The 19,304-nt window shown below is 34.2% G+C and overlaps 1 protein-coding gene across 1 annotated transcript in view; it reads right to left on the bottom strand.

The window, feature by feature from the left end:
- STK3 (serine/threonine kinase 3) overlaps window positions 1–19,304 on the bottom strand; it is a 276,275-nt gene that overhangs the window by 60,879 nt on the left and 196,092 nt on the right. Inside the window, exon 10 of the mRNA XM_003782452.3 lies at window positions 11,772–11,947. Within this exon, the coding sequence (XP_003782500.1) occupies window positions 11,772–11,947 (176 nt within the window). The remainder of the gene's footprint in view (window positions 1–11,771; window positions 11,948–19,304) is intronic.

Here is a 19,304-nt window from a genome sequence, read left to right as displayed (position 1 = left end):
TGGGAAGAATCAACATTGTTAAAAATGTCTATACTTCCCAAAGCAATCTACCAAATCAATGCCATCCCTATTAAAATACCAACATCGTACTTTCAAGACATGGAAAAAATGATTCTGCGTTTTGTATGGAACCAGGAAAAAACCTGTATAGCTAAGGCAGTTCTTAGTAATAAAAACAAAGCCGGGGGCACCAGCATACTAGATTTTAGGCTGTACTACAAAGCCATAGTGGTCAAGACAGCATAGTACTGGCACAAAAATAGAGACAGACATTTGGCATTGAATAGAAAACCAGGAAATGAAACTAACATCTTACAACCACCTAATCTTCAATAAACCAAATAAGAACATACCTTAGGGGAAAGACCCCTATTCAATAAATGCTGCTGGGAGAACTGGATATCCACATCTAAAAGACTGAAACTGGACCCGCACCTTTCTCCACTCACAATTGATTCAAGATGGATAAAGGACTTAAATTTAAGGCATGAAACAATAAAAATCCTCAAAGAAAGCACAGGAAAAACACTGGAAGATAGCGGCCTAAGGAAAGACTTCATGAAGAAGACTACTGTGGTAATTGCAACAACAAAAATAAAAAAAAAGAGACTTAATGAAACTGAAAAGCTTCTGTACAGCAAAGGAGACAACCACCAAAGCAAAAAGACAACCTACACAATGGGAAAGGATATTTGCATATTTTCAATCAGACAAAAGCTTGATAACTAGGATCTACAGAGAACTCAAATTAATCCACATGAAAAAAGCCAACAATCCCATTTGTCAATGGGCAAGAGACATGAATAGAAACTTCTCTAAAGAAGACAGATAAATGGCTAACAAACATGAAAAAATGCTCATCCTCCCTAATTATTAAAGAAATGCAAATCAAAACCACCCTGAGATATCATCTAACCCCAGTGAGAAAGGCCCACATCACAAAATCTCAAAGCTACAGATGCTGGCATGGAGGTGGAGAGAAAGAAACACTTTTACATTGCTGATAGAACTGCAAACTAATACAGCCTTTTTGGAAGGAAGTATGAAGAATACTCAAAGAACTCAAGTTAGACCTGCCATTTGATCTTGCAATTCCATTACTGGGCATCTACCCAGAAAGAAAAAAATCCTTTTATCATAGGGAGACTTGCACTAGACTGTTTACTGCAGCTCAATTTACAATTGCCAAAATGTGGAAACAGCCTAAATGCCCCCCAATCCAGGAATGGATTAACAAGCTGTGGTATATGTATACCATGGAATACTATTCAGCCATTAAAAAAAATGGAGACTTTACAGCCTTTGTATTAATCTGCATAGAAGCAGAACACATCATTCTTAGTATATGTGCTGCCAAAGCGAGCAGGAACACATCATTCTTAGTAAAGCATCACAAGAATGGAGAAGAAAGAATCTTATGTATTCAATTTTGTTATGAGGACAATTAATGACATGGTGGGGGTGGGAGAAGGGGAGAGCAGAGAGAGAAAGAAGGAGAGCAGAGAGAGAATGAAGGTGGGGAAAATGAAAAGCAGAGAGAGGGAAAGAGGGAAGAGGGTAGGAGAAGGAAGAGCAGAGAGCAGAAAGGTGGGAGGGGTTGGGGTCTTGGTGTGCCTTTTCAGGGCAAGACACGATTGTAAGAGAGACTTTACCTAACAAATGCAATCAGTGTAAACTGGTTTCTTGTACCCTCTATGAATCCCCAACAATAAAAACAACAAAAAAAGTACCTAACACATGTAAGATCTCAAAATGTATTAGCTACTGTTACTTTTAATAATACCACATACTCATGATTAGTCAAAGCAAAAGGATAGGACAAACTCTGAGCTGTAAAATTATACACGTAGAGAAAACTTCACATACCATTTCGAACTTGAACTGGCTAGCTAGGAAAACAATTTCAGATGCTCAAGTTTTAATCTTAAAGCAGCTTTCTATCAGGACTCACAGCAAAAGGTAACACAGTAGCCCAAATTAATAGAAACCTGATAGTTTCAATATAAGGCCAAGAGAAGAAAAGGATAAATGACAATAGACAAGAAAGATATTCTTACAGGTGAGGATTACTTGTATAAAATATAGAAAAGATGCTCAAAGGTTGACTAAGTTCTGAAAAATCCATTAAAAAATGACAATAAAAAGCTGGGTATTGTGGCAGGCGCCTGTAGTCCAAGCTACTGGGGAGGCTGAGGCAAGAGAATAGCCTAAGCCCAAGGATTTGGAGGTTGCTGTGAGCTGCGATGCCACAGCACTCTACTGAGGGTTAATACGTGAGACTCTGTCTCAAAACAAACAAACAAACAAACAAAAGACAATAAAAAAGGTGAATTTCTAGCATATCAAAAGAGCTGCTGTTAAGTGACTACTAGACAGCTAAGGTTAAATAGTAATTAATAATTTCCTTAAGTCAGTTATTTAATCAATATTTTTTTCTAGAAGACTATACCTATAATTCTATAATAAAAGGAAAATGGAAAAATAGAATTTGCAGACATTAGCTGCAATTCACTAATATCTGCAAACCAAGAGGGGGATGATTTGTATTATTTCTATTGTGCCTTCTATAGATATGCTAAGGGAAAGTCAGTGTTCATAGTCAGGACAAGAATGGTTAAATGTTCTAAACCAAAAGTAAGACAACTTCAGGAATTAATCACTGATGTTCTAATTAAGTAGCTGAAGTTTCCTTTCATCAAAGAAGATCAATAATTAATGACTGCTTTAGATCTTTATTTCTTTAGCAAAGACAACCCACAAAGGACTACTCATTTCATTGGTTAGTGCAAAAATATGGCTGGTTATTAGCTTTTTATATATTTATGTATTTGTAGCCTTGACTATTAGGTAGCTTCTAAAAACTAAACTGAAGGCCTGTGAAATTACAATTTGATATTCTAACGCAGGTTACCAAGTCTTTGATATTACATGTATAAAACACTGTAATAATTAACAATAGCATAATGCATATCAAATTTCAACTTTAATGAACAAAAAAAGTTTCTTTATTAAGAATCATGAAAATGCCTGGGTGTAGTGATTTACACTTGTAATCTACAGCTTTGGGAGGCTGAGCCAGGAGGATGGCTTGAAGCCAGGAGTTTGACACCAGCCTGGGCAATACAGTGAGATTTCATCTCTACAAAAACACATTTAAAAATTAGCTGGGTACTGTAGTCCAAACTCCTCAGGAGGCTAAGGAAGGAGGATTGCTTGAGCCCAGGAGTTCAAAGTTGCATTATACTCTAGTCTGGGCAACACAGCAAAATGGTCTTTTAAAAAAGAAATCATGAAAATATATCTTTTAAATAAATTAATGAAATCCAGATAACTCTTTTCTAAGATACTTCTGTCTGATATAATATCATCAGTTTAATACTCTCTTTCACTTATCTCCTTGAGATCTGTCAACAGCAGAAGAAAATTGCTAAACAAGACTAACCTGGGTTTGAATAAAGACACTGGTTTTGGATTAAAAAAAATTTATTTACTGAAAAATCTTCCAACATAAAGAATTCAATCTAATGAAGGCTTTCTACTCTAATGAGAGAGGTATTATGGAAAAGGCTGCCAATCTAATTATACAGCAAGAGAAAAAGGTGTCAGTATTAGTTCAACCAGGCCAACAAATGGAATAGTCTCCCAAAGAATTATATACATACTTCTCTGAGAAGTATGATGGAAGTCAGTTATGGAAAGGTTTGTGATACTGAACTACTATGTATGTTCTGAAAACCTGAATTAAGTATAACATTTTCAGATTTAAAGAAATTTCATTTATGACAGCTGAAGTAAGAAACTATTCTATTATCAAATACATGAATTACTAGTTACCTCTATCATTTGTAACAACTTATTTGAAATTTAACAGTTTATTTTGTTTCAAGGGGTAAACACTGGGGCATCAGTCTTAAATTATTTTTTTCTTTTTTTTAGAGACAGAGTCTCTCTTTATCACCCTTGGAAGAGGGCCTTGGCGTCACAGCTCACAGCAACCTCCAACTCCTGGGTTTTGGCAATTCTCTTGCCTCAGCCTCCCGAGTAGTAGACTACAGGTGCCCACAACAATGCCCGGCTATTTTTTTGTTTTGTTGCAGTTTAGCTGGGGCCATGTTTGAACCCACCACCCTCGGTATGGAGCTGGTGCCCTATTCACTGAGCCACAGGCACCACCCCAGTCTTAAATTATTAATAAAAGATCATAAATTAGATCGCCTGTTCTTTGATCCTCAGTTCCACTATTTGTTAATATATCTTTTGATAAAATCACTCCAACAGTCCCCCCAATGCTTAATGTCTAAACATGCAAAATGAGGTTATGAACAGAAAACCCATATAGTCAAAATAACTTCCTCAGACATCAACATTAGCTACAACATATGCTTAGAGTATAAGATCTTTGTTTTAAAATGCAAAGTAGACAATTTTCAACATAATCTTCTAAATAAATGACATTTTACAAAGAACAAATTACTATGAGGAAAGTGTGTGCTTTGAAAAACTCTCTTTGGTAAGCCATTTTTCTTTTTGCCATGTGCTTTAAACACCTTAATAAATTACAACATGGTGACAAGAAACCACATACTGCACCTGTGCTTTCCATCCTAATTAATCCAGCAAGTACAGCCCTGCTTACTTTAATTTGTAAAGGAAATGATGAAATAATGAGTTTTAACGTAAGGCATTAATTACCTAAATAAGCAGAATTAACTTAATGTTTCAGTAGACTTTGCCTAAATATAACCACCAAATTAAATTTTCAGAAATTGTGAAGTCTTAACAGCATACTCAGGAATAAGAAAGAGAAATGTTCATTCTACCTCAGGTGGCTAAATGGATTAAATTCTCCTGCACAAAAAAGCCAGTGTAGCATTTCAGAGACACTAAAATTTTTGTTGTCTTTACTACAGAATCATTTAAACCCAGAGGAGCCCACTGACTAATGAACTATTAACATTAGTTTCTCCTTGTACTTATTATGTTTTAAACTGGCCACTTTCCTTTCAAAACAAAGATTATGGCTATCTTAAAAAGATTGATGGTCAAAATCTCATAAAAATTCTACATGGACCTAGACAATCACATGACACAACTGAGCACACGCCACACCATCTGCTGGATGTGACTGCCAGCACAGATTTCGTGAGCTGGCAAAGGACTGAAATAGTCAAGAATTCTGCAAGTATTTCAAAGTGCAGACTTCTCATTAATTTTAATTTCCTGTTGGCTCTACAAGGAATGAGTGAGTAGTGAAAGCACAATGTGCCACATACACTCAAGTCCATGCCACATGTACACCTGTAATCATAAACTCTTATTCAGGGCTATCCACTGGAACATTTGGGATTTCATGTGTTTATTTCTTCTTTAGCCTAGAAGAAATAAATCTGAAATATCTACAGTTATCTTTTTATACTTTGTTAACACTCTTGCAAACATCTGGAAATACTTGACAATAATCATTTAATTAATGCAAAGCTAATCGATGACAATATGCTTAAATATTTCACTCAGCTGAAGTAGTTTCCTCAGTCCACAGAACTAGGAGTGAAGAGAACAAGCAGTTGTTTGACTAAGGAGTACACTACAAGAGAAACTTTTAGCCAACATCTCTTTAAAAAGTAAAAACATCATCTGTATTTAAGCAGATTAAGCAGATGATAGCATACTGCTATGCTGGTAAAAAACTGGTAGATACTGCTGGCCTAAGTTTTTACTGTGAGGCTTTTTACCGGGCCTGTGTTGCTGCAGTGTTTTCATGCTCCTGTAGTCCATTGCTATCTCCAGCTGCTTTATTCTTCCTTTACAACTGCTGGCTGCGTAGGAGGGTGAAAAGACCCTGAGAAAGAAACATTTCTCCAGAACAAGAGAAGATTCCTTTAAAATGCCCCAGATGGCTCCAGCAGCAGTGACTTTTGTTTTGTTTCCCTATAACCACACTGACTTGCCAAACCAGGGATCTGAGGTAGGACTGTAGAAAACCTACAGTAGGAAAGCCCCAGGTAAGTGTACATTTAGAGAACAGGGGCTTTATTTTGTTTTGGTTTTGTTTTTTCCTCTGCCACAGTTATTGAGACTTTTTCTTTAGTGCTGCCTTTGAGGATTTGTGTCTGTCAGCTCTAAAGAACAACACAAATTGAATATTTGAGACTCAGAGTAATCAAGAAATGTTAACTTTCAAATGAGTTTGAGTCAAAACCAAAAATGGCTAATTTATCTAATTTCTCTTATACACAAGTAATTATTGTCATTCCAATTTCTTTCTTTTTAAAAAATTTGGAACCAATGTAGTGGGTTAACAGATGGTTTTTAAAGATTTGTTCTTATTCCAAAATCTTTATGTTACCCAAAATATATCTATTTAAATATGATACTGTAATTTCTGCAAAACATGATCTACATGCTCTTTATTTAACACTAAACAATCTGGATGCTAAAGCTGTTTGGAAATAATTCTAACAAAAACTGAAACATTAGATTAGTGCTATAATAAACAGATTTGCCTTTTACATTTAGAAATCTTCATAGGCACACCCTAAACAAAACATTTTTTCATAGAGTTAAAATAATTGGTTCAATTAGCCCAAGTATTTTTTATCTCCTATCTTTTTACTATAATCTGCAAATTGGTGACATAATAAAATATTTTTATCATCTCCTTACATCCAGGAATGTAACATGAAACAACAATTCACAGAAAATCCAAAAGACAAATGCTAACAATTTAAAAGAAAATACACAAATTATATTGCATACAGATTTCAAGATAAAGTTTGCTTCCTCCTTTGCACATCTACCGAGCAGGTGCCTTTCTGGGTAGGTTTTGTCCTTTAAGAATCTGCTCTGAATACCTCAAAAGACAATGATTGTTCTCTTTCATTTTCCTTTTTTAAAACCTATTTTCCTGAAGGCAGAAGAATAAGCCTTCTCCATCCTGAAAATATGGTCAATTTCAGCTTATTTTCAGCAACTTCTATTAAATAGATGTAGCAATCACATAAAATTCATTTCTCTTGGAAGGTAGCCTCAAGATATGTCAAAGAAGGAAAATAAACACATAAACCTTAATACACTTTACACTCGATGAATCACATTTTTTAACATTCTCTTTCTAATAAATGAGGGAATGAATAATACCAGATTTCCTTTATCATTAACAGCTGGTGTCTTAAGTGGAATCTATCTTTGTTCTTCGTCTATTCCCTCACTTCATGAGCTAACTATCCACCAAATTATTTACACTGTGCCCATCTATGCTTCCTGTCTTAACTATTCCCTTTGTGCTCCTGCACACGCTTTATCTTTTACTTCACTCATTACCACTCTTAGCAATTCTTTATTCATCTCCTGGCGATGCTTCCTTTACTCATCTCTTATTATTCCCATTTACATTCCCCTCAGTGGCTATTACAAACATTTCCACTTTCCTCGAAGTGATGAGCTCCAGCTGACAGGTGTAATAAATGTTGGGGAAGGAAGAACTGTTCTAGTTGGTTCATCCCTCCCCAACTCTCCTTTTCAGGCTGTCTGCCCCCTGAGTAAGTCAGAAATTAAAAAATTCTACAAAAAGGATCCAGTCAAATAATCCTTTGAAGTCTCTTTCCTATGGTGAGAACATTTTCCTTTACTTTTTTTGTTACTTTTACCTTTTATTGATTAGTTCCTACCTTAATTAACCAAAATAGTACTCTTCAATCTAGTAAATTGGCTATTTCTATTGAATAACCTTTTCTAATGCCTTGTACATATTTTCCTTTATTTTCTTTTCTTTTCCATGTTATTACTATTAATACATTATTTCAAACACATGCCACATAACTGATTTCCCCTACTTTTAATCTGTTCCTTATCAATTAATCCTATATGCTATCCTCAAGATTAATATTCTTAAGATACTTCACAAGTAATTCTCCAACTTAAAAACCTTCAGTGGCTTTCCACTGTGTATGAAATAAGAATTCAAACTCTGTAATTTTGTAAGGCTTCCACCATCTGACCTGGACCTACTTTACCATTTTAACTCCCATGTTATTCCAATTAACAATCATAAACTTGAAGGTCTCTACTTTATTCTCATCCATTACACTTTGTGCTTTCCTATCTCTGGGCTTTTCTTACACACATCATTCCTGTACTGCCTACCTTCTCTCCTTCTGCTATCCATCTTTCAATGTTTAAACAAAGTTATCCTCTACATAAGTTTCATAAACTCTAGCCTTTGCTAAATCTTCCTCTTATCCAAAACCAAAAGGCAATGTTTAAATATTGCTCTGGAATATAATCAATCCATTATTAATTCATATCTTATCTTTTTAACAAATTAGTATATATACAGTTTGTTTTTACCCATATGGCCTGGCACTGAAATGGCCATTATCAAAATCATTAATGAACTCTAATTTCCTAAATTCATTATAATTTCTGTTGAATTTTAATTATTGTACTTTCTAGTACATTGTTTACAAAAAGGATTGCAATGTATCTTTCCATTATCACAGGACTCTAACAATGTGGTTTTGCTATTCCTCCTAGCAGGAAGTCAATTCTATTTTCATATCCCTTGAATCTCGGAAGTGGCCTTCTGATATATTTTGAATAAGAGAATATGGCAATAATGATAATATCCAAGTTCTTTTTATCTCCTCTTGTGTATTTTTTTAAGTATATAAAATATACAAACCATAAAAATTAACCATTTGTAAGTGTACAGTAGGGTGGTATTAAGTACATTCACACTTTTATACAACTATGACCACTATCCACCTCCAGAACTTGCTTTAGTGTTGCAAAACTAAAACTCTGTACCCATCAGACAATAACCTCCCTATTTCCCACTCCCCCCAGCCCTTAAGAAACAACATTTGATTTTCTGTCTCTACAAATTTGACCACTCTAGGTAACTCACAAGTAAAAACATACAATATTTGTCCTTCAGTGACTGCCTTATTTCACTTAGCATAAGATCTTCAAGGTTGATTCATGTTGTAACATATCAGAGAATCTCCTTCCTTTCTACATTTTGTTTATCCATTCATCCGTCAATGGACATTTGGGTTGCTTTCATCTTTCAGCTATTGTAAATAATGTTTCTATTAACATGGGTATACAAACATCTGTTTAAGTCTCTGCTTTCTGGTCAGTGTTCCCAGAACCATTTACTGAAAAGACTGTCATTCAGCCCACTTGATGGTCTTGGCACCCTTGTCAAAAATCACTTGACTTCTGGGCTCTTTATTCCATTGGTCTATACAAGGTCAGACAATTAAGTTAACAAATCATCTTAGAAGTACACTCCTTGGCCATCTGGTGACCGTGGTGATATTCAGCAATGAGGTATGTAGTACTTCTTCTAGGATGAGTTTGCAAACATAATTGTCTAACTTCGTGTATCTGTCTTTCTTCCAGTACCACACTATTTTGATTATAGTGGCTTTTTGGTAAGTTTTGTAATCAGAAAATGAGACCTCCAAGTTTGTTTTTTCTTTTTCAAGGTTTTAGACTATTTGGAGTCCCTTGATAGTCCATATGAATTTTAGAATGAATGTTTCTATTTCCAAAAAAAATGCCATTACTATTTTGATAGAGATACAATGAATCTGTACATTGCTTTGGGCACTATTAACATCTTAATAACATTAAGACTTCCGATTCATGAATATGAGATGTTTTTCCATATATTTAATTTCTTCCCACAACATTTTGCAATTTTCAGTATGTCTTTCACCTCCATGGTTAAAATTATTCCTAATTTTCATTCCTTTTGATGCTATTTGTAAATAATACTGTGCAGACTCCAAGCTGAAGTCAAAAGGCCTTACAAAGTTGTTTTCATCCTCTTGGAAGTCTGCTACTACCACATAAAAACCCCAGGCTTGGAGTCATTTGACCTAGCCAATCATGAGTATAATGGCCAGGCATATAAGAGCAGTGATTTTACAGAGACCATTCATCTCCAATCAAGCTAGTAAATGACTGCAGTGAGAAACCCTGGGTGAAACTGGTAGAAGAATCACGGAGTTGAACCTAGCCAAACTGTTGCCCCACAAAATTGTGGGTTTAATTCAAGTAATAGAGTTATTTTAAACCACTAAGTTTTAGAGTGGTAAAAAGACTACAACAAAGTTAAATAATTTTATTTACTACTTCTTGGATAATTTATTCATTACTTTGTGGCTCATTTCAGACTGTTTCCCTATTAACATTTATTCCAAGTAAGACAAGACAGAGTTCTTTGATGCTAAATATTATCTATTATTCATCATGTTCATGAATGATTTAAAGCTTGAATGTCAGTATTCTAAATAATTTATAATTTCCCAAAAAGTAGATAACTTAAAATGAAATCTTACTAGAACTAGAAAAACAGAGTTTAATCTTCTTATTGCTTATTACAATATTAAAAAAATTGGGTAGATATTACAATTAATGTTTTAACTAACATGTGAATTATATTCCTAATATTTGCTAGCAATTAGTACTAAATTTATTGAGGATAGATTTTTGGAACTTTATTATCTGATCATTAAAAACTCAAGTAATTATAATATTTAGGAGAAAAGTACTTAAAATTAAAAATAGTTATAATTCCAAAGCATTTAGACTCATGTTACTAAGCAAAATGACTGAATATTATTACTTAAAAATCTGAAAGATATATGTATCTAAAATTTATTTACTTATAAATATATTTATTAATAACTATAAAGGATTATAGGGTTATTTTATCTGGGGAAAAAACTTTCCAGAACAGTATGTAAAAGTAACATTAATATTTAAAACCTGCTAAAGCAAAAATTTAATCCATAAAAATTTTCATTCTGTTAAAGAATTTATTTTGAGAATTTATTCTCTCAAGTTCTGTAAACAATTGCTTTAAAATAGTTCATCAGCATTCTTTAAAAGAAATAACAGGCCGGGCATGGTGGCTCATAACTAATTTTAGCACTTTGGAAGGCCAAGGAAAGAGGACCACTTAAGGTCAGGGGTTCAAGATCATCCTGAACAACACAGCAAAAAAATACAAAAGAAAAAGAAAAAAGAATTATTAAGTGGGCGCAGTGCATGGACCTGTATGCAAAGTACTCACCAGAGCCCATGAGTTTGAGGTTGCAGTGAGCTATGACCACACCATTATTGCCTCATGCTTGGGCAACAAAGTAAAATCCTGTCTCTTAAAAACAAACAAACAAGCAAACAAACAAAAAAACCTGTAGTAAGAAGTAGGGCAAAAGAAATAAAGAGAAAGTGTAACAAAATAGGTAAGGCATAGTTTTATGTTGAAGTTTATATGCTACCTAGAAACAGGTCTATTATTTGTGACAAACCAAGTAGAATTAACACTCAAGTGAAACAAATTCAGTTAACTTTCAAAGTTGAAGCAAATTTCTCAAAGTCTATGTCATAAACACCTTTGCATCATTTATTTTGGTAACTGAACTTCCTATCAGAAGTATCTCATATTGGTGTTATTGAAAACATTTTTTGAAATAGAGGTCATTTTAGTTTTAAGGTGTCCTAAATATTTTTCTAAATTTAAATGTTTATTTATTTAACTATATGAAATTATTTAAATTTTTATGGAAGTACATTTCTACAAGTGAACTATAATTTCATAATTCCCCTACCCATAAATGTGGATGTATACTGAATATTAACATATAATCTTTATTTTATATGCATATACATAGCTCATATCTGTATCAACTCTTGCTTCTCAATGTGATGATAAAATACAGAAGACAACATGAATGAGAGAATTAAAATGTACTTACAAAGTCGAAGTCTCCATCTTGAGGAACTTTCCAGTTATCAGGAAAAACATTTTTGGACATAGGAAAGGGTTCATGCATATTCTGATTACAGTTTTCATGACTCTTATTCTTGAAGTCTTGCTTATCAAAGTAGTCCATGAAAGATGGTCTTTGTACTTGTGGTGAAGTTGCATTTCCTTAGGTGAACAAAAAACATAAGGAAGGTATAAACTTTTACATTTAAATAAGTATTTTTAATGAAGTACGATTTATTATGGAGTCATATAATAAATTTTTACTGGTCAGGGTCAAGGCCAACATAGTCAATTTCAAATAAATAAATTAATTAAACAAAATAATGAAAAAGATGAAAATATCCAGAATATTCTTAAACTTTAGAAACATTTTGAAATTTTAGCACAATTTTTATAATTTCCTTAAAAATCAATTCATTCAAAATGTATCAAAAGAAGTAAATTGTTAAAACCCAAGTGTTTTTGTTTTTTTCTTACATTTAAAGCCTGCATTGTAATTGTTATTATACATTATCAGCTAAAAAGACTTACCTAGGTTCCTCTTACATTATTTGGACTGCTTCCTTATAGTCTTTCTACTGACTCCTCACCCTGACTTCATGGCTCTACCTGTCATATTTATACACAGGTCTTCCAATGCTATTCCTCTAAAATGAGATGTAATATTTATAATAGTGACCCAGCCAATCTAGATTGCATTTGTAATAGTACTAGTGCAGCTTAATACTAATTACTGTGATAAATAAGTAACACTGTTGGCTCATGTTGAGCTATAAGATCATTTCAGACAAAATAATGTATGCTAAGACCTTCATTTTTAGTTAAGAATACAGGATAAATCTGAGCTGATATCTACTTTATGTGGTGGATCAGGGAGTCTGGAAATCTATAACTTAGAAAAGGTTTGGGTGAGGGAGATAGAATTGTAAGGTAAGCATCCTATCTCCTTTTCCTTTCTCCCTACTTATAGATTTCTGTATGCATTATTTGGTAGATTTGGAGTTTAGGTGAGGATTCCAGAGAGGGTGGTAATAGGTATATATATTCATTTAACAATTTTCATCTCATTGCCTTAAAATGACATGATTTCCTATATCAAAACAAGCTTTTTTATTTTTTACTTTTTATACCCTTCAATAAAAGCTGAAAAACAAGCTTTTATTGACTTCATCTTGATTATGTGGTTTCTTAAAAAAAAAATGTGGTAAAATACATATAACATAAAATTTACCCTCTTACTTCTGGGTATACCCAAAAGAACTGAAAACGCATGGTTTTGAGGAGATATTTGTATGAGTCATTACAAAAGTTTTGGGATACCCCAAAATCAAGAATTATAAAATCCACATGGATAGAAACAAATGATTCCCTCCCTGCAACACTGATAAGCTGAGCAAGTTGAAACTTCCGTGGGTGAATCAGAAAGGACTGTCGAATGTGTTTCTCTCAAACTCTGACTCTATCAACTGAGTTTATGAAATATTCTAAATGCTTTTTTATCATTTATTTTTTTCAGTAATGTTCCTAGCATCTTCCCCAGTCATAGATTCCATCTCAAGATACAGCTTTCTTTCTTCATCCATGAGAAGCAACTCCTCATTTGCTCCAGTTTTATCATGAGATTGCAGTAATTCAGTCACATCTTTAGACTTCACAGTTACTTCTTCCACTGATGTCGTGAAACCCCCCCGCCTCCCAAAATCATCCTGGACAGCAGGATCAACTTCTTCTAAACTCCTGTTAACATTGAGGTTCTGACTTTTTCCCATAAATCACGCATGTTCTCAATGGCATCAAGAATGGTAAATCCTTTCCATGTTTAAAATTTACTTTGCCCAGATGATCACGTGAATCACTATCTATGGCAGATGTAGCCTTATGAAATATATTTCCTTTTTTTAAAGAGAAGGGGTCTTGCTCAAGTTTAAGTGCAGTGTCACAATAATAGCTTGTACAGCTTTAGACTCCTGGGCTCAAGTGACCCCAAATTCTTTACCTAGATAATTTCACAAATACAATAATTCTGACTATTAATGAGTATTTTTGACTATCTACCCAGATTTTTAATATCTGTAAGATATTATCTATGAGATGTTATATGCTTCCTTCAGCATCATTATTTTTAAATTAGTACGTGTTATGAGTACTTCATTACTAGCAACTGTGCTTTAATGATAATATATTTGAGAAATTACTGTGACTACTACAATTATTGCTTATGTTAGTGGAATTACTGTGACTATTACAGAATATGCATATGTTAGTGGAACAGAAAAAGACTCCCAATGCAACTGTTTATTGAAGAACCCATCCTCTATAGCTGTTCAGGCTTTTGAGCACTTGAAAATAAGTGTGAGAAGGTATCTGGAGCCCAAATACCCCTTAAAAAGATACTGAGAGATTCCATCGCAGTGCAGATAGTATAAAACACCAATTTGTAATAACCCTTCAAAATGTATAATACTCTCACAACACATGTACAAAGCCTACAAAAAAGGAACTCCTTATGGAGTTCATCATGATAATGGGCAAGGCTGCCTTTAGATTCTTTGTCAGAACAAGCTTTAATGTTATATTAAAAATGAACAAAGTATACAGGAGAAAAGGTGTAATTTTTTTTTAGAAATGAGTATCACTCTGTCACTCAGGCTGCAGAGCCCTGGCACAATCATACTCACTGTAGCCTAAAACTTCTGGGCTCAAGCAATCCTTCTGCCTCAATCTCTTGAGTATCTAGGACTATAGGTGCATACCACCACACTCAGATAAATTTTACAGAGATGAGGTCTTGATATATTGTCCAGGTTGGTCTTAAACTTTTGGCCGCAAGCAATCCTCCCACCCTGGCCTCTCAAACTATTGGGATTACAGGCATGAGACCCTGCACCCAGCCCAAGAAAAGGTGTAATACTTTAATGATTGATAAACGTGTTAAAAATAAAAATTGTATGTGTATTATCATTCATCTTCAACTTTGTTCCCTGAAATGGAAGGGAGGGAGGAAGGAATTAATTGGTTTATTTGACAGGTTATAATACTGACATTTAGGGAAACACATATTCCCTTACACTTTCAACAGATTTTAGTACCTTTGATTTGTCTCTAGGTCTCATTATTAAAGATATATTTCTCTACAGAATGTGAGAATATTTTTCTTCTACAGAAAAAATGTGAGTGACTCAGCAGGCATTTCCTTTAGTAATGGGAGAAAAAGGACGAAAAAAATGGCAGTGTTCTTTCTGCAATGAGTCAAAGGAGCAAAGCTCGATCAGAGATAAGTAGTAGAAGCAGAAAGGGGAGACGCAGACCAATCCCTGGGGTTGACTAAAGAAAAAAAAAGAAATCACCAGAAATTTCATTCCAGGAATCTACTTAACATCACCAACAATCTTGAGCTTGCTCTTAACACTAGGCCAATCAGGATCTTCTAATCTAAGTCATATAGGCCACCACTAGTACTGTAGTGTCTCAAAGCAGAAGAAGTTGCGTATCTTGTATCTATATTCTTTCTCTTCCTTATGAGAGGTGTGAAGATGTCTCCCTTGTGGCCATACAATTTTGGCCAATGATACATAAAATGAGGGATTTTAGGAAAGCTCTGTTTTCTTGGCTCAGCTCCTCTGTTTCTTGCGCTTTCCTACTACCTGAAATGCAGACTTGACAGCTGGAGATCTAGCAGTTAGTCTGTAAGCAGAGGAATGAGCATAGTCCCCTACACATGGTGTCCCAGAAAGATCTCTAATGACATCGTGAAATCACTATGCCAGTGCAGGACCCTGTGCTTCTGAATTTCCTGCTAAGTGACAAAAGGAATTAATACTACCACTGGTATTTGGGTTTTCTGAGCTGTAGAGCCAAATTTGACCCTGATACATTTCTATTCCCAAGTGGAAGATGTAGAAAGAAGTAGAAGCAGCAGCAATCTTCAATTGTACTACAGGAAAATCCCAGTTTGAAATCCACTATTATATATGTAGTAGTTTAATTATCACTATTTTGGACACACCACAGTTTGAAGGGTCTTTTACAGGCTATGGTTAAAATTCCCCCTGGGTTCCATACTCAAAAAATTTAAAAAATAACCCATTCCTAATGTAGAATTAAACATTCTTCTAGAGAGTTAACAAAAGTCTAAAAATCAACAGATAGTCTGTCATATTATTTTTTGGATGATTTTATAACAAAATATTATTAACTAAAATATACTTAACACTTAACTTTTTATTCAAATGTATGTGCCTGTATTTCTAAATATTTTCCATTCCTTAATTTAAAACCTAGTATTAACATTTAGAGTATATCTTTGTTATACACAAAGAAGTTAAAAATCATTTTAAAAGAATTTAAAGAGGAAAACAGGTTGTTTATTTTAAAAGGTAATGGGGGGGGCAGCTGACATTGAGCAGTGACGTTTACACAATATGAAACGTGCCACAACACATGCCTCCAGAGGGATACTTGTTCACAGAAGTGGGACAGAGAGGAGGATGATTCTAACTTAGAATTTATTTAAAAGAAAAAGAAATACTGGGCCCTTCAATGAAAAAATAAAGCAGTAAATCTTAAGATAGTAACCACTCTCATATGTGATTGTGGTTGCTATGGCAAATACTTTTTTAAGCACAAAAAGAATAATCGTATAAAATTGGCATGAATTTCTTCAGCTGTAACCAAATTCTGACCCTAGCTTACAAAAATATATTTCATTTTAGTAAGAGATTTGATGTTGAAAATTACCTAGTTCCTCAGTTTTAGCCCCAATTCCTTCAACTACTTGCTTATAGAACTAAAAACCCATTAGCAATAACAAAGAAAATAACCATCACACATTCCCTTGGTACATGTGAAATTTTAAAGAAAAAAGTTAGTTTCCACTTCTTTCATGCATTTCTCAAAACATTTTTACAAGGAACTGTAAAAATATGCCAGTCTGCCCATAATTATTCATTAAATTTCCTAATTTGCATGTCATCTAAGCAGGTGAAGTCTTCATGAAAATTTAAATACATATATAAAATGTTAAAAATACTTCAATATAATCTAATTTGTTTAATTATTAATTTCTTAGTACAATTATGACAAAGATACTCAGGTGTAGAGTGTAGAGAATGAAATAACAATTACAACTTTAGCACAGTATGTGTCAACATCAAAGGGATTTGCAGTGATTACCTAATTTTGTTCTTCTAAAAATATTTAAGATGTGGGTGTTCCACCTGATTAAGGATCTTAGAAATTTGTACTTTAATTTGCACCAAAAATATAGTGAATACATATAAAAAGCAGGAAGTTGATACAGAAGCTACTGACATCAGGTTTTTTCCCCCGTAACTTCATTATGCTATATTTTAAAATAGAAGAGGACACACCTAACATGGAGAAGGTCCACAGGCTACTCAGAAAAGAGATTAAAAGCTTAGAAAGTAATATCTGCACAAAGGTTAAAGAGACTGAAATTGGTTAGTTAGGAAAAGAGAAGTCTAAGGAACAATTTAATAAGTATCCATGTATATATAAAGGAGTCTTGCACAGAAAATAGTGACCAGCTGTTGCCATCTCCAATGAGGGCAGACTAGAAGGAAACAGACAAATTGAAGCCCCACAATTTTAGTTAAATAAAAGGAAGGATTTCCTGTGCAACTAATGGACACTGTGTGTCTATGAAAACCCTTTCTTCACAGGCCTTTACACAAAAGAGATTTTCATTTGTGCACAGAAGGCTAATATTTACACATATGTCTGTGGTTTGTGGTAATAAAAAGAGGCATCCTACAACCAAAATGACTGCACCAATAGGCCCATGCTGGGTCACACTTCCTCAACCATCTCATTGATCAAAAGCACACAAACCAGCAGACTCCTGTGGAACTCCATACCTTACTTGCTCACCTAATACTTCTGTAGAGGAAAGTGAAGGGTTTGTAGTTGCCCAGAAATATTATATAATAGTATCTAGCTGCAAGAGGTACCTGTGGTTTACTGCTATCACCTTTATTGCCATGTCCTGGGTAAGATTAACCAGCTAAAGAGAAAGACAACAGGTTTTCATGGTAAGGTCTCTGGTAAAGTGAGAAAGTAATTCCCCTACACACTCTGCTACCCTTGCTAATTATTTCTTGCCATCTGAAACTTGTGATTTACTTAAATAAATCCTTAGTGATTTACTTCTTTGGCTTAAGGTTTTGTAATTATGGGGAAAATGTAGTTCATGAACATTAAATGTTATTAGGCATTTTAAACCAATGTATCTGATTCTTTTCTGAAACAGGCTTTTAGAGGAAAGCACATGAATCAGAATTGAGAGAAAGACATTACTAAGCAAAGAATGAGACATGAAGTGGATGCTCATAGCATATTTTCTCAGACTTACAATTTTGTCAAGGGATACTGGATGAACCAGGCATGGGGATACCTAATGGTTAGTCTTCCCTTCTTGATATCTCTCCTAAACCCTTTGTAAATCAATCTAACATTTGTTTCCAGAATAAACTCCTAAAAATCTAAAGCAGAACCTCATTTGCTTTCCATTACAATCAAGTGAAACTGCATATATGTGCTATCCAAAATAAACTGAGATACATTTTCAAAATCATTATATACCCCAGGCATGTACAAAGAAGACATTTTATAAATAAAGATGTTCAATTAAAATTATTTAACCCAGCACTTAATAACTGATAAACAGTTATGAAAATTAAATGTAAGTTAAATCATATGTGACCTCAATATGACTAGTCATTTCTCCACTAATACAACATGGTCTCCACCTATATCACCATCCAGCTCCCTCTCTGCTGAATGTGCTTCAGTGTTTGTCTCCATCCTTCTTAAATGCTAAAGGTAAGTTCTAAATACAACAAACAGTCCGGATGAGTTCTGGTCCCTAAGAGCAGAGTAAAGCTGCTTATTTTCTTCTTCCATAAAACCCATCAGTCCTAACTGTACCTCAGAAGTACTTGTAGAGTTTAAAAAAGTTTTTAAAATATAGATGCCCTTGCCCTGCTCTGGACTGCAAAACCAACATCTCTGTAGAGCTACTGCTATGATATATACTTACTTGTGTTAGTTACTTAGTAACAGCAGGGTTTATCGTGTAAATTAAGCTCGCTTCTCCAGCCTGTGGAGATCTTTTAAGATCTTGATTCTGTCTTAAAATGTATTTTTATTTAGCTCCACTTCATGTCATTTGCGATTTTGATGAACTTTCACCCTACGATTTTATCCAAGTTTCTATGAAAATGTTAAGCTAGCCAGGGCTGAGGTCTAGGCTCTATAACACACAATGAGAAGTCTGCAGATAAATGACAATTAATAGTGGTTGAAATACTGTACTGAAATTTAGCAACCACTGCCACCTGCCTCTGGGGAGCCTTTGTATTATAGAGGCTAGACAGCTATATACTATCTTTTTCAGACTCCTTCCAGCTAGAGTTCCAGCTACAGTTTTGCAACTGTACTGTTGCATGGCTGTGAAAAGGAAAAAAGAACAAAGGTTATGTGCCTACTTCTTTATAGTTAT

Source organism: Otolemur garnettii, unplaced genomic scaffold, assembly GCF_000181295.1.
Source record: "Otolemur garnettii isolate 467f Iridium unplaced genomic scaffold, OtoGar3 scaffold00004, whole genome shotgun sequence".
Classification (NCBI taxonomy): Eukaryota; Metazoa; Chordata; class Mammalia; order Primates; family Galagidae; genus Otolemur; species Otolemur garnettii.
This window is presented reverse-complemented; position numbering and strand designations above follow the sequence as displayed.